At 29.6% G+C, this 15,000-nt stretch overlaps 1 protein-coding gene across 4 annotated transcripts in view; it reads left to right on the forward strand.

Annotated features, from left to right (window-relative positions):
* Positions 1-15,000, forward strand: part of LOC137652333 (neural cell adhesion molecule 2-like) — a 391,224-nt gene that overhangs the window by 37,805 nt on the left and 338,419 nt on the right. For 2 of the 4 annotated variants that reach the window (XM_068385674.1, XM_068385675.1), the window contains exon 2: positions 14,182-14,244. The exons of the other annotated variants lie outside the window; for them this stretch is intronic. In XM_068385674.1, the coding sequence (XP_068241775.1) occupies positions 14,182-14,244 (63 nt within the window). The remainder of the gene's footprint in view (positions 1-14,181; positions 14,245-15,000) is intronic. 4 annotated transcript variants of the gene reach the window in all.

Below are 15,000 nucleotides of genomic sequence, written 5' to 3' on the forward strand. Positions count from 1 at the left end.
AACTTAACCAGAAACGAACACTTGCTACGTTCTTGGATCAAGACCTTTTTTATATGATAGAAAAGTGATGAAAATATTGTAAAGTTTCGCTTCAAAATTTCATGTCTCTCTTAAGGCAAAGTATCTTACTTGTAAAATCTTATTTGGTTAAAAACGAGATGAAACTTCCATATATGGAAGGTATTAAAATATAACAAATAATACGAAAACAGAGAACCCCTTTGTGTTTTCATATCCCAAGACCATAGTAAGCACCCTTATTAATGTTTATCAAGATAAAAAAGATATAGAATTCCCCTTAGAAATTTATTGCACCAGATTAACTGGAGTGAGTCGTCTTTACTTTTTAAGAGTACCTGTCCATACAGAAGGAAGATCCTGCAATTAGCCATCATAAATAAATCAAACTCAATGAACTTATCCGGAAGCCAATGGGAAGCTGACACAGAGGACAATACTCTTCTAAACTCAATCATAGAGAAGATAATCCACGGAGACCGATCAACAGATATGCATCAAAGGTCAAGACATCCTCCGAGCGGTTCAACAAGACGAAGAGGCACCTGGATTTAATCAAATTTTGCTAATCTTTCCAGCACTTAAAACAACCTTAAAACAATTGGGAACACCCTTTTGCTTTCCTATATAAATCGTCACTATCCACTGCATTCCTCATTTTTACTTACACCCTGAAGAGGGCCAATGTGTAATGGTCGAAATACAGTGATTTATTTAGATTTCCTTTTTTTTATGGGCCTTTTGGAATAAAAATAAACATGTTAAACTGTTCGAATACAGTTATAAGTAAGATATATATATATATATATATATATATATATATATATATATATATATATATATATATATATATATATATATAGATATATATATATATATATATATATATATATATATATATATATATATATATATATATATATATATATATATATATATATATATATATATATATATAGATAGATATCTATATATATATATATATATATATATATATATATATACATATATATTTATCTATATATATATATATATATATATATAATATATATATATATATATATATATATATATATATATATATATATATATATATATATATCTATATATATATATATAAATATATATATATATATATATATATATATATATATATATATATATATATATATATATATATATATATATTCAAATGTTGTTTAGAATAGATGTTAGGTTTAAGAAATAAAGTTGAAATATATGAACTGATAAATTTACCAGCAAATCAAAAGAGATTTATAGAAAAGTAAACAGATCCAGTGATAACCGATTTTCTAACAGTACGATTTTACAAGGGCGCATATGCTAATCCAATTTAATTCGTCCCTAAATTATTCATTCTGGCATACCACACGCACTTTCAAAGAGCATGTCTTTTTAAAATTTGTGTAATAAAATCCAGCATTCTTCAGATACCACGGAACAGGGACGTTTTTCCCCATAACATTCAGTCTTTGGAAGTCTCTGTATGAAGTAACTTTCCCCAACCAATTGATATCTTTAATATTTCAAGCTGGTCATATATCACTTTTTTAAATACAACCATCTTTTTTATCTCAGGTTTGTGCTCTTATTCTTTATCTTGTTTTCTCAGGGTCTGGGCAACAAAAAGGCATTTTGTTTCCTCTCCATATCACCTTTGCGTGAAATAAAACTATACCTCTTGATTCAACCAAACTTGAAGCTCTGTTTCTCCAAATCTCTTTACTCTAAAAGGGGTCTTGGAAAAAGAAAAACAAATTTTTCTTATTTAATTTCCCTTTACAATTATAAGATACTCAATAACTCTCATTGCGGGTCCGTAATTATGGCAAGGAAGAGACATGGAAGTGTTGTCATTATAACATTTTTGTTCTTGTTTTCTTGTGTTTGATTGGTTATATAAAGTGTTAGTTATAATTTCTAATACCTCAATTATATAAAATGCAATGCACACTTGAAAGTTTTCTTTCTAAATTAATCTTTTATTTAAGAGTGCTGGTCTCTTTATATTTAGGATGAATGAGAATGCCATGTTTTGAGCTTTGTGACCGGCTCTCCTGACCATTTTTTATATCACCGTACTTTTCTCATGATACGCAGTCCAATCTAACCGAAATATAACAATATTAAAAACATTATTGCACCAAGTGGCAAACTAAAAAATTTGATTATTTTTCTGTCGAAACACCCGAATTAGTATGCTATTACCCTTGATAGTCTATGAAAATATATTTTATACAGAAGCAGATATTAGCTCCATCATTTGCATTCTGTTTTTGGGATAAAGTGAGATTTATTTGCATTTGCACTCTGTGCTGCCAGCTAATAACTGTTGATAGTTCATTTCATCGAAATTTTTGTATGTTTTGTCAAAATTAATGCGACTATTTTTAATATCTTTACCAAACATAATGGTCAAAAAATTTTCTCATAAAAAATAGCTGCTAATGGTATCTTTCTATCAGCTATTCATATATAAATTTAGCGTTGAATACTTCAGTAGCGATGCTATACATTATACACAATGATTTGTGGGAGCAAACTACGCAGAATTTGGACCAAATTACTTTATCATATTCATCTCGCAAAAAAAAAAAAAAAAAAAAATTGCATGTCGTGAAGTGCAGCAAATGTTGGAAGTTCGAAAAATTTATTATTATTATTATTATTATTATTATTATTATTATTATTATTATTATTATTATTTGCCGTAGTAGTAGTAGTAGTAGTAGTAGTAGTAGTAGTAGTAGTAGTAGTAGTAGTAGTAACCTTAATGGTGGCGGTAGTCAATCTGAGACACAAGTTGACACACCGGGTTGCTAATATTCCAATGGCACCAAATTAAAAAAAAAAAAGATAAATTGTGAACTGTAAATAGCCAAGATAAAAGATAAAATGAAAAGTTTGAATAGTAATATTAGCTAAACAAGAAATTGCAATTTATATCTCCAACCTTATTAAAAAAAATAAAAAGAATGAACTCTGGAAGTTCAACCGATGATTAAGTCATAACCCCGAAATTTTCAAGAGCTTTTTTTGGAAAGGTCACATTTGGAAGGATGTATAAATAAATTATCCATTCCTAAGTTTTCTTTTCATATTCCGAAAACAAGTGTTTAGATTCTCACTTGCGTATGCGCGGCACTTAAGACTTCTTTATCTTTTCTAGGAATGATAAAAGAAAATATAATGATTGTCGCTATCCTCCTCACCACTACCATCCTCATAATAATGTAATGAATAATAATAATAATAATAATAATAATAATAATAATAATAATAATAATAATAATAATAATAATTATATATATATATACACACACACACACACACACACATATATATATATACATACGTACATATATATATATATATATATATATATATATATATATATATATATATATATATATATATATATATATATATATATATATATATCACATACATACGTACATATATATATATATATATATATATATATATATATATATATATATATATATATATATATATATATATATATATATATATATAAAACCATAATAATAATAATAATAATAATAATAATAATAATGATAATAATAATAATAATAATAACAGGCATCATAATTATATGCAAACACATATCACCTCCAAAATAAGATATAGTTTCTTTATAAGAAATATTCGTAGAATATCTCATACGCTCTTTAATACTCCGATCAAGAATATAGCTTCCTGTTATTAAACTAGATAAATGTTATAGCCTCAGGAGACAGATTCTTCGTAGGATTCTTCATCATGCGAGCCGACGTCACAGCTACGTGTAAAGTATGACCTTTTCTTAAAATTAAATGGTATTTCTAGCATTTTGTTTTGCGTTGTTGCTTTTATTATTATTATTATTATTATTATTATTATTATTATTATTATTATTATTATTATTATTATTATTATTATTATTATTATTATTATTATTATTATCAGGAAGAGGTATACTCAAATTAATAAAGAAGTAATTTCAAGGTATAGACACAACCAAAAAAAAAAAAAAATATATATACTGCTAATGGAAGAAACTTCATAGAAATCTAACTAATAGAGGAATTCAGCATATTGAGAAAAGTATCACAGAAGTTGAAGTAATATTTACATTTTAAAGTTAAGCACAAAAGGTTAATAATCACTTCCTCAAAGAAATAAGTTCATAATTCTATCATATCCCATTCTCTGGCCTTTTGGTCAATGCAGTGAATTTCTATAATTTTTTGCTTTTGGGGATTAGTTGCTAATTGATTGAAATAGGCTAATTCATTGCATTAACTATTTAAAAATAGCTACATACCAAAATAAACGAGAAAAAATAAAGTTAAAATTTTTTTATATATATCTGAGTACCTTCCATAATCTTTCGAGACCAATCTGCTCGCACTGATCCTAAATAATAAGATAGTGCATTAGGGTACATAATGTTCTTATCGTCTGACCTTTCTTCGCAGTTATGATGGATTATCAATCTATAATTCCTCCAAATTCTCTCTCTCGCTCTCTCTCTCTCTCTCTCTCTCCTCTCCTCTCCTCCTCTCCCTCTCTCTCTCTCTCTCTCTCTCTCTCTCTGTTCATTACTTCCAGGTATTGGGGATATATATGGACAGGTTTATCTTTCATATTATACAAATAATGGTCTCTCAATGTTATAAATATATGAAATCGGAAGTATTTAAAAAAAATAACATTTATATTGACTTCAACGCACAAAGCTCTTGTCAAAAATAGCTTCCTATTCATATAGCAAAATGAGATCCCTATAATGATGGAGGAACTTTCAATAACAAAATGAACGTCAGAAGAATCATGAAAAATATTAAATAAGAATTTCAATTATTTCATTACGTAGCTTCTCTTAATTGAAAAAACAGTTTCTCATATTTCCTTCCCAGTCATCTCACCCCCATTCTCTCTCTCTCTCTCTCTCTCTCCTCTCTCTCTCTCTCTCTCTCTCTCTCTCTCTCTCTCTCTGGGTATCGTCCAACGTTCGTTTTCCACACAGTTAATTCCACTCACTTTTCCTCAAACGACCTCACTTTCCATTCTCATTTTGCGAAGTTCTCGGATCCTTAACGTAACCCACTTCTCTATCCTACTTCCCCATCGCTGCTCTCCCTCTCCACTCCACCACCACCCCCCCCCCCCCCTTTAAATCCTTCTCTCCACCTCGAAAATCACCGACTCCTTGGAAAAAAGCTTTGGCAACGACATCGCAGTTCGTTAGTTCGAACTCTTCGACGATCGGTAATGCTCCTGCTCAAGTTGAATCCTTTTCGATAAAGTAGTCTTATATTAGAACTATTTATTTTTCAAGGGCTTCTGGTTTAGTCGTGGAACATTTTTAATATCCATACACACACACACACACACACACACACACACATATATATATATATATATATATATATATATATATATATTTATATATATATATATATATATATATATATATATATATATATATGTAGATATATATATATAATATATATATATATATATATATATATATATATATATATATATATATATATATATATATATATATTATGTAGAGATATATATATATATATATATATATATATATATATATATATATATATATATATATATATATATATATATATATATATATATATATATATATATATATATATAGTGTTTGTGTGCGTGAATGTCTTATTGTCTACATTTTGTTTTCAGCTAATTTCCCTTGACAAGGGTCTCTATCAAACGCAATTTAAAGACAGCTGCAATTACACATAAGCTCTTTAGGTTTGATTTCAGCTGAGAATATGCAAATTGGAAGAATTGCTCTAAAGTCCTTTGAATAATAAATAAAGAGATGATGTAGGTCTTTTGTAAGTAATCCATTCATAGCCCATTTACCTTAGAGTAACTGGATTTCACATAAAATAGTCATGGTACTTATCTATTTGAATTCAGAAGCGTATACTATTCATAATTTAATATAAGAACCTTTAAACTCATTTAGACTGTTATATCTATAAAGATGATAAATAATCAGAATAGAGCCTTTCATGCAATCCGTTCCCTAGTCCCTGTACCAGGTTTTACTATTATAACCATTTGTCAATTAGTGAGCAGATTTACTATAACCCTTAGAAAAATGGTCATTGTACATATATCTAATCGTTATCAGGTTAATATATGGTTGAGGAGCTTTAAATACTTTACCACCTTTCAAAACTCTCTATATAAGTTTTCTTTTTTCCTATACAGAAACTCAGTGTCCTCTTCTATGGCATTACTTAAATATTGATTTTTTATATCAATGTAAATGCAAAGTATACATCTAAATAGGAAACTTTATAACAACAGAACTGCACCTAACAGTAGTATAAGACTCTCTTCACATATGAGGTTTGATGTTGCGCGATTTTATTAGCCCTGATTTAAAAATCAATGTAGATCTATGAGGCCCATCGCACGCTGCTGACCGTGTGGAAGAAAATCCGAGCGGCAGTAACTTACTAGATGCGTGCGCTGCCATCCCGCTGGTGACAGACGGTTTAGAACGCATTGTTTACGTTTAATGTGCTAACATCTTTTCCCTAACGTCCAGCTTATAGAACTACAAGGCCGCTCGGAGAGAAACCACTCGTATAAAGACGTATTTTTAACATCCTAACGAACGATAATATTCCCGTCAGGAAAAAAATGACCGTCCATTCTCTACAGAGTAATAAGTCAAACATACATTTTTAGAAAGGCAATTTATGGACTTTGTAGTTGAGACTATAGAAGGAATAAGAATCATCGTCATGCAATTATGGTTTTCGTACAATCAATACCAACGTTTTGCGAAACATTTTTCTTAAGACTCTATTTTTAATAATCAATATCATTTTACTTTTTAGATATTAATTCATGTGATATCTCTCTCTCTCTCTCTCTCTCTCTCTCTCTCTCTCTCTCTCTCTCTCTCTCTCTCTCTCTCTCTCACACACACACACACAGATATATATATATATATATATATATATATATATATATATATATATATATATATATATATATATATATATATATATATATATATATATATATATATATATATATATATATATAATAGTCAGGCAATATTGTATATATATGAGGACTCAACCAGAGTAAAAGGTGAGTGAAAGGTTCTTACATCAGCCTTAACAAAGCCCATTCTGACACAATATCGTTAACTTCATGTCGTTAAATATTGTGGCAAAATTTAATAGAAGCCTCTTCATTCTACGTGTTCACAAGGTACAGTCAATATTTTGCTCTTATAGAGAATTATACATTATGATACTTACTTCCCCACTACAGTTCCGTCACAAATAGGGAGAAAAATCACCTTGGGTTCCCTCCTACTTTTTTCTCCGTAAGAGTGTATGATCATGCGCGTATTGAACGTGATATGACATTGTGTTTAAATGCTATTCAGATAAAGCCATGAGTGACATTATAGAAGTAAATTGGAAAACATAAAAAGAGATTAAGAGTGAGCTTAGAGAAGTGTCCTCACTCCCGATAAGAATGGAAAAAAGGTTATAAGAATAGAGAGGTTGAACTATCTTCAAGTATTTTTATAATGCATACCAGATTTTTCCAATCACGTAGTTATGAACTTTCATAGATATTTTTCCTTCGATTACTGCTTATCATTCTCGTATATTGCAGGGAGAGGGAAGGGTATGATGAAGCTAAATTATCAATAGATTCATGCCTTTTCTTTTCAAAATAGAAAATAAAAAATCATTTCGCTCATTGGTTGGATCATGTATACCAGGGTTTACAAAAATAGCGTATTAGATTAGCTGAATTTTTTTTTTTTTTTTTTTAAATCACTCATCCCTAAATGTCACGATTGCATTATAAAGACGAAATCATCAAGTTACTACCATCATTTCCCTCCATTGCTAAGTTTAAATCTCTTTTATTATAAAATCCTCCATCCTGCACTTTAACGACGTGAAAACCGAATATTCCTGTTAAATCTCCTTTTCTTTACCCATTTATATCTCCCATTTTATCTGAAAACAAAGTAATAAGCTTTGCAAAACTTTCCGTTCTCCTTAGTCAGCGTGATTTCCAAACATTTTGTAAGTTTGAAAAAAAAAAAAAAATAGAAAGACAAACTTAGGATCAGCGAGAATACGACACCCTTTTGATTTACCATGTAAATAGTGGTTCTGAGGACAGGGCTGTTTTCACCTGTCTTTTATTTGATACTGGTAAATACCATGTTTTACGAGCATTTCCTTCGGCACTTATGTCTCTTTCATGAGGTCATGCACTACACTGTGCAGTGGAATAATGACCGTCCAAGGAGCCCAGAACATGGAAAGTAATTGGCGTTTTTCGTGCTTGGAAGTTTCTGCAATGAAGAAAAATACATTGACAGAAGAACGTGCGTCTGAAAACACGCAAGCAGTCGCTTATAAGTGTTTGGATTCACACGTTGATAGCTTGCCCTTTTAAAGAAATGTTTTTATTGCCTTATTTTGTTGTAAAAGATATGTTTTTTTTTTTTATTTGTGAGGTGATATTTATTTTTGGAAATATTAGAGTTTTTTAGCCCATAAAGCAACCAACTCAGTTATTCACTTTAAACTTATTTATCGTTAGCCAGAAATGTCAATAATTGTATCGAAGCGATGTAAAGCTTTTTGAACATCAATTTTGGGCATTTCATTTGAGAAAACTTTTCATGAACTGTAAATATCTTGATAGCATTATCAAGGTATACTTATATTACAGTCATTTTAGCAACAAATACAGTTATTCCCATTCACGTTTATCTGCAAGTATTTATTAATCCTGTGATAAAAACATTGTTTTGCCAAAGAAACAAATTGATTTTGCTATTATATTTATTTATCTTGGATATCGTATAAGTTTACGCATGCATAAGCTCAAAATATACCATTAGGAATTATAACTTTATACAATGAATTAAAGACTGCAGATGATACCGAAGTGTACAAACAGGTCATGAATATATTTCCTGAAGTTATTGAAGTAATAATCATTAAAATCAATATATATATATATATATATATATATATGTGTATATATATATATATATATATATATATATATATATATATATATATATATATATATATATATATATATATATACATATTTATATATATATATATATATATATATATATAATATATATATATATATATATATATATATATATATATATATATATATATATATATATATATATATATATATATATTTCCAGATGCTCTCTCTTTATTATATAGGGGAGGTTATTATTATTTCTTGGCAATTTCAATGTAGAACGTCAACTATCATTCCACCACGTTAAGATATGTTCACCCACAGTCACGAACACACACACACACACACACACACACACACACACATACACACACACACACACATATATATATATATATATATATATATATATATATATATATATATATATATATATATATATATATATATATATATATATATATATATATATATACCTGGGTGATAATGATTCCTGTATTCTGAAAATTTGTCACAGAACAATGAAAGAATTTTATTTACGCTCTGTTTTAACTAGAGACTCTTATTTTCTTTTAAATAGATGGAGACAAAGTATAATTCTTCCTCTGGATTAGTTTTGAATGGTTTTATTTCAAAATGAATTTAAAAAAAGAAAATGTAGAATCCTAAGTAATTCCAGACGGAGCATGTATTGGTTTATGGCAATGAACTAGCGTTTTAAATTACCGTTTATTTATATTTTGGCAAAACTCTGCACCAATTGGGGAAATAAATCCTATATTGACCAGGTTTAGAAAACATCGCAAATGTAATAACAACACCGAGTTCTCTCTCTCTCTCTCTCTCTCTCTCTCTCTCTCTCTCTCTCTCTCTCTCTCTCTCTCTCTCTCTCTCTGTACTATGTAATTAATTAAAAACGTTTAAGGAATCAAAGCTATAAAAGATAATTTTTTCTCCTCCAACCTAATTGAATAATACTACATCAACTGAAATATAACCTCTCTCTCTCTCTCTCTCTCTCTCTCTCTCTCTCTCTCTCTCTCTCTCTCTCTCTCTCTCTCTCTCTCTCTCTCAAAGGGAGTCCCTAAAATTTTTTATAACTATGATATGTCAACAGTCTTCTATTATCTCAATCACTTAAGCCAGCGTGAACGAAGAAAGTGATTTATTTCAGAGAACACATGATATATCAAGATTCTTTATCGCCAATAATATCATTTATCTTCGCAACTTCTCTTGCATGTTCTAGGCACTTCATTCACAATGCGTTATTATTATCATCGCTCTGATCATAATTATTCTAAATAAAGGTAAATGTAAAGGTGTCTGCTTTCGTTTTCAGTTTTCCCATACGAAGCTTTTATTATCATTTCTCTCTTTTGTAAACTTAATGACTTTGTATACTAACATATTCCAGGAACGACAAATATTTGAAAATAGCTAATGTGTTTTTTTTTTTCTTATCTCGTATGTATGTATTCTGATTTGTAGAAAGCTTATTATCAAGTTTCTACTTCCTCTTTTGAAAAGTTAAATAATAATGACATTAAGAATAAAGTTACGGAAAATATTGTGGATTAAAAAAAATATATATGCATAATAGCTGAAACCATATGCGATGAACGTCTCTGAAATAAAAGATTCTACTTTCAAACGCAAATAAAATTATATTTACATAAATTCTGAAGTTTATATGTAAGTATTCTGAATAAAAGTTCCAAAAATAAATTGGAAACACAATCTGAATATAAACAGAAAAGGCATAAAAATCTGTATTCAATAAAAAAAAAAAAGGCTTTGAAGTTAGCCTAAAAATCAAAATAATAATTGTTCTTTGTAGATGTAATATTCGAACTTAATGCTCATTTGGAATGTATAAGAACTATAATTATACCATGCGTTATTTATCATTATGTAAGGATGAAATGTGCGTGTCAATTGGCTCTACTGAGTGGATTAATTTGTGATAATTGTGATAAAGTAATTTGAAAGATGCTCTGATGAAGCGTAGCATATCCTAAGATTTTTTTTTTGGGCCAAAAAGTAAAAATTCATGATATATTACAGCAATGAGCTACACACCTTCCTACATGCATACACTCATGAACTGTACATTATGAGTGTTAGACGTCGACTCGACCGTGACCGAATAGCATTACCAACTACATCTGCCATCTCTCTCTACAATATGTTTGTCAACTTGATGCGAAGTAATGGAGCAGCGGGCTCCACTTCTACAGAGCGAGCTGTACCCGGAAAACTCTGTCCAATTGTACTTAAGAAAACAACTGCCAAGTGTTTAATATAAATATATGTTAAATAAAGAGTAAACTAATCAAATGTCTTTTCATTAGACTTAGCAAAGCAAATAGACACTTGAATTTGTATTACAAAATGGATTCTATAATTATAATTACGCTTTATATATAATTTGTCTAAATGTACTCTCTTGAAGTCGATCTAACCATAGATTGTAAATATATCCTGTAACTATAAACACACTTTCGATATAATTCATGTTCTGTCATGTGCACTAAGCAGTCTGATTTGGAATCATGATCACATGTTCCAGTGAAAATCCCTTTCTCTTATGAGTCAATAATGTTTTTTTGCTTTAAATTGATTATCCTTAATTGTAAGTTTATGTAGTATATTTCTTTTTTTTTTACATTAAAAACTATAAACTTTAGTTATTAGAAATCTCAATATTTATCATCATTGGTTAACATGACCAGAATGATTTATATCAAGAGGGTGACATTGTCAAAACAATCTAAGGGATTTGATGATAAATTATCAACCCCCCCCCCCTTTCTCTCTCTCTCTCTCTCTCTCTCTCTCTCTCTCTCTCTCTCTCTCTCTCTCTCTCCCCCCAGGTATGAATGCACACATAAGTTGCTAAATAAGTGTGATAAATTTCTCACATGAAATGTAATTCAGTAGTCGATTGAGGATATACTTTTCATAATCTGCATAAGATTTTACTCACAACAACAATGATGAAAGCAAAATTATACATCATATTGAATTGTTGTGTCTTATAAGAAATATTGTATCAATAGCTAAAAAATCTCAGTTTATTACAATCTTTGCGTATAATTCTGAATATTTTCCTTTCATGTTATATGAAAGAGAGAGATAAAGAGAGATAGAAAGAGAGAGAGAGAGAGAGGGGGGGGGGGGCGAGCTTGTATTCTTTTTATGAGGGTTTGCTTGTGGATTATAGAAGCATATTTTACTATTCTTTATGTTGCAAGTATTCTAGTAGTTTCATTTTGCCTACAGTTCTTTTGGGGTGGATCACAAATGAAGATTCCATTCTAGGATGCTTAGTATGGGAACTGCATAATAATAGTAATAATAATAATAATAATAATTCGCAGTCAATTATCTTTGGTATTCTTGTATATACGTGTGACATTAATGCATATGAATAACGTGTAAAATCAGTAATAAGAAATTTAAAATCTCTGTACCGTAAGTGTCAAATAAGGAAAGACATACAAACTCACCCGAAGAACGTAAGCTAAGATCGTAAATACCTACTAATCACAGGGAGTCGTGAAACTGGAATGATTACCGGTTCTGCTATAATAGTATTCACTCCGAAACTCCCTCCTACCTGGCTACCTTGCACTTCCTGAGTTGATCAAGGGTGCAGATTAAATAGAAAAGGTTACAACTCGCGTGAATTGAGGTATTCAATGTATTCTGGTCTCTCTCTCTCTCTCTCCTCTCTCTCTCTCTCTCTCTCTCTCTCTCTCTCTCTCTCTCTCTCTCTCTCTCTCTCTCTCTCTCTCTTTAGAAGTTGTATAATAATTGTTTTACTAGCTGTAAATCTCAATTTCGATTCATTCAGAGCACTGATGATTCTTGACATTGTCCCAAAACCTTTAGTAACCTACAGAATAGGATAAGTACCTTAATGTTAGTCAGTTGCATTTGCGATACATCAAACGTTGAATAAATAGTCATGAATTATATTATGTTCAATAATCTTGACCTCAATTTTTCATGTCCCTTTCCTTTGAAATTATACTGTAATATTATCCACTTTTGAACTCAGTATAGGGTCTTTTTCTAAATATTATTTTGTAAATGTTTGTTTTAAACCCTTAAACTCATATACATATAAAATGCAGGTAAAACATTTTTTTTTTTCATATGTTAAGGTAATAAAATATCAATAAATAATTTGAATAGGGAAGCTTCTCGCGGTGTTAAAAGTAGATTTGGTAAGAGGCATTTTAACATGTCAGCACTAGAGTAGATGATCCTCAATAAAACAGAGTTTTTATAGGAATTTTTATTATAATTTATAGGCTATGTCTTCCATTGGCCTTTCAACTTAACCTCATTAGCCAGAACATGAAAGTTATTTGTATTACACTTTTTAATATGTTATAACAAGGCTTAATAATTTAACAATTTCGACTTCATTTAAGATTGAGTTTATGTAAATGATTTTATTTTTCATAGTATTTGGTGTTTATCCTGAGTGGTTATTCATAAAAAAAACTAATATTATCATAATTGAATTAAGATAAAAAAGAAATTAAAAAAAATATAAATTCAAAACGCGTTTGCCATATTTACCTCTTATATGATTTTGCCATTAGAAAAATGATAGTAATTCTATTAGGAAATAAACAATAAAAAGGACGAACTTTATTGTTCCCCGTAATCAAACTTAGAACAAATAAGTGCTCAAGATAATTAACAACAGAGGCAATGCAGCTACATTTCGTTAGAAACACTTATTTCCAAGCGAGTGCCTTGTCGAAATCCTAGATCAACATTGCCTTAGGGAATTGACAGCACAACTAATCCAAATAAGCTAATGTAAATATTGATATACGAAAGATTTAAAAAAAAAAATAGACTAAACAAACAAAAATAGCAATTCAATTTGACAATACGCATTGTAAATAATCCAATTATATGGAGGCTAATTGAGAATTCAACCCTTGCGTTTGCCCTAACCAAACCTTGTGCAAAGCAGAGCTTAACAAGTCTCCCTGCAAACATCGCTAACGAAGTTTTTTTTCTCTCTCCCCCTTTCTCTCCTTCAAACAGGTGAGTGTGTGTTGCGTGAATCAAGGTGCTTCGTTATTCCCTCGAATCAGACGGAAGAATTGAGTAAGTGACTAAAAAAACCGTGCAATGTCTGAAGGAAAGTGTCTTGCCTGCCATGCGCTAGTTTTCTTTTCTTTTTTCTTTCCTCTTAACTTGAGTCATAACTGTTTCAAGCTAGTGTTTCCTTTCGCAGCCGCAACTGCCATGCACTATTTCTGTGTTTATTATTTACGTCATAAATGTTGTAAAAAAAAAATTTTGACTTTTCAAACAAACTATTATGGATTTTATTTCTTGTAAAAATCATAATTGTTATAAGCAAAAGTCATTTTCAGCTATGCCTAGCCATTTTTTAATATATGACTGTTTTTTTTTCGAGTAATGTATTATCATTTTCTTTCAATCAATATCTTTTTCTCATATAATATTTGTTAAACCATATTGTTTTTTATCCGTTTTGCTCTTTAGATTAAACAAATAGCCATATCAATTTAATTTCTTTTTTGTCATTGTTATGTCATAGTATGTACTGTAGTTTACCCATAACAGTTAAGATGTATTGTTACTCTGTTCTGAGTTATGCCTGTTAAGCACTAATACTTTTATTATTTGAAAAAAGCACGCACATGTATTTTAATGTTTGTTTCATGAATATTTTAACTGTTATATTTTTTATTACCACGTGTTTTTCTTCTAAAGTTTCTCTTTGAGAGAAATATACGAACATCATTACAAAAATTCGTAATTAATACGCAGGATCTTTGGATGTGTAACAGGAAATTAGCTGACTCTAGAGCATGCTGATGACACTGTCCTTGT

Source organism: Palaemon carinicauda, chromosome 13, assembly GCF_036898095.1.
Source record: "Palaemon carinicauda isolate YSFRI2023 chromosome 13, ASM3689809v2, whole genome shotgun sequence".
NCBI classification, from domain to species: domain Eukaryota; kingdom Metazoa; phylum Arthropoda; class Malacostraca; order Decapoda; family Palaemonidae; genus Palaemon; species Palaemon carinicauda.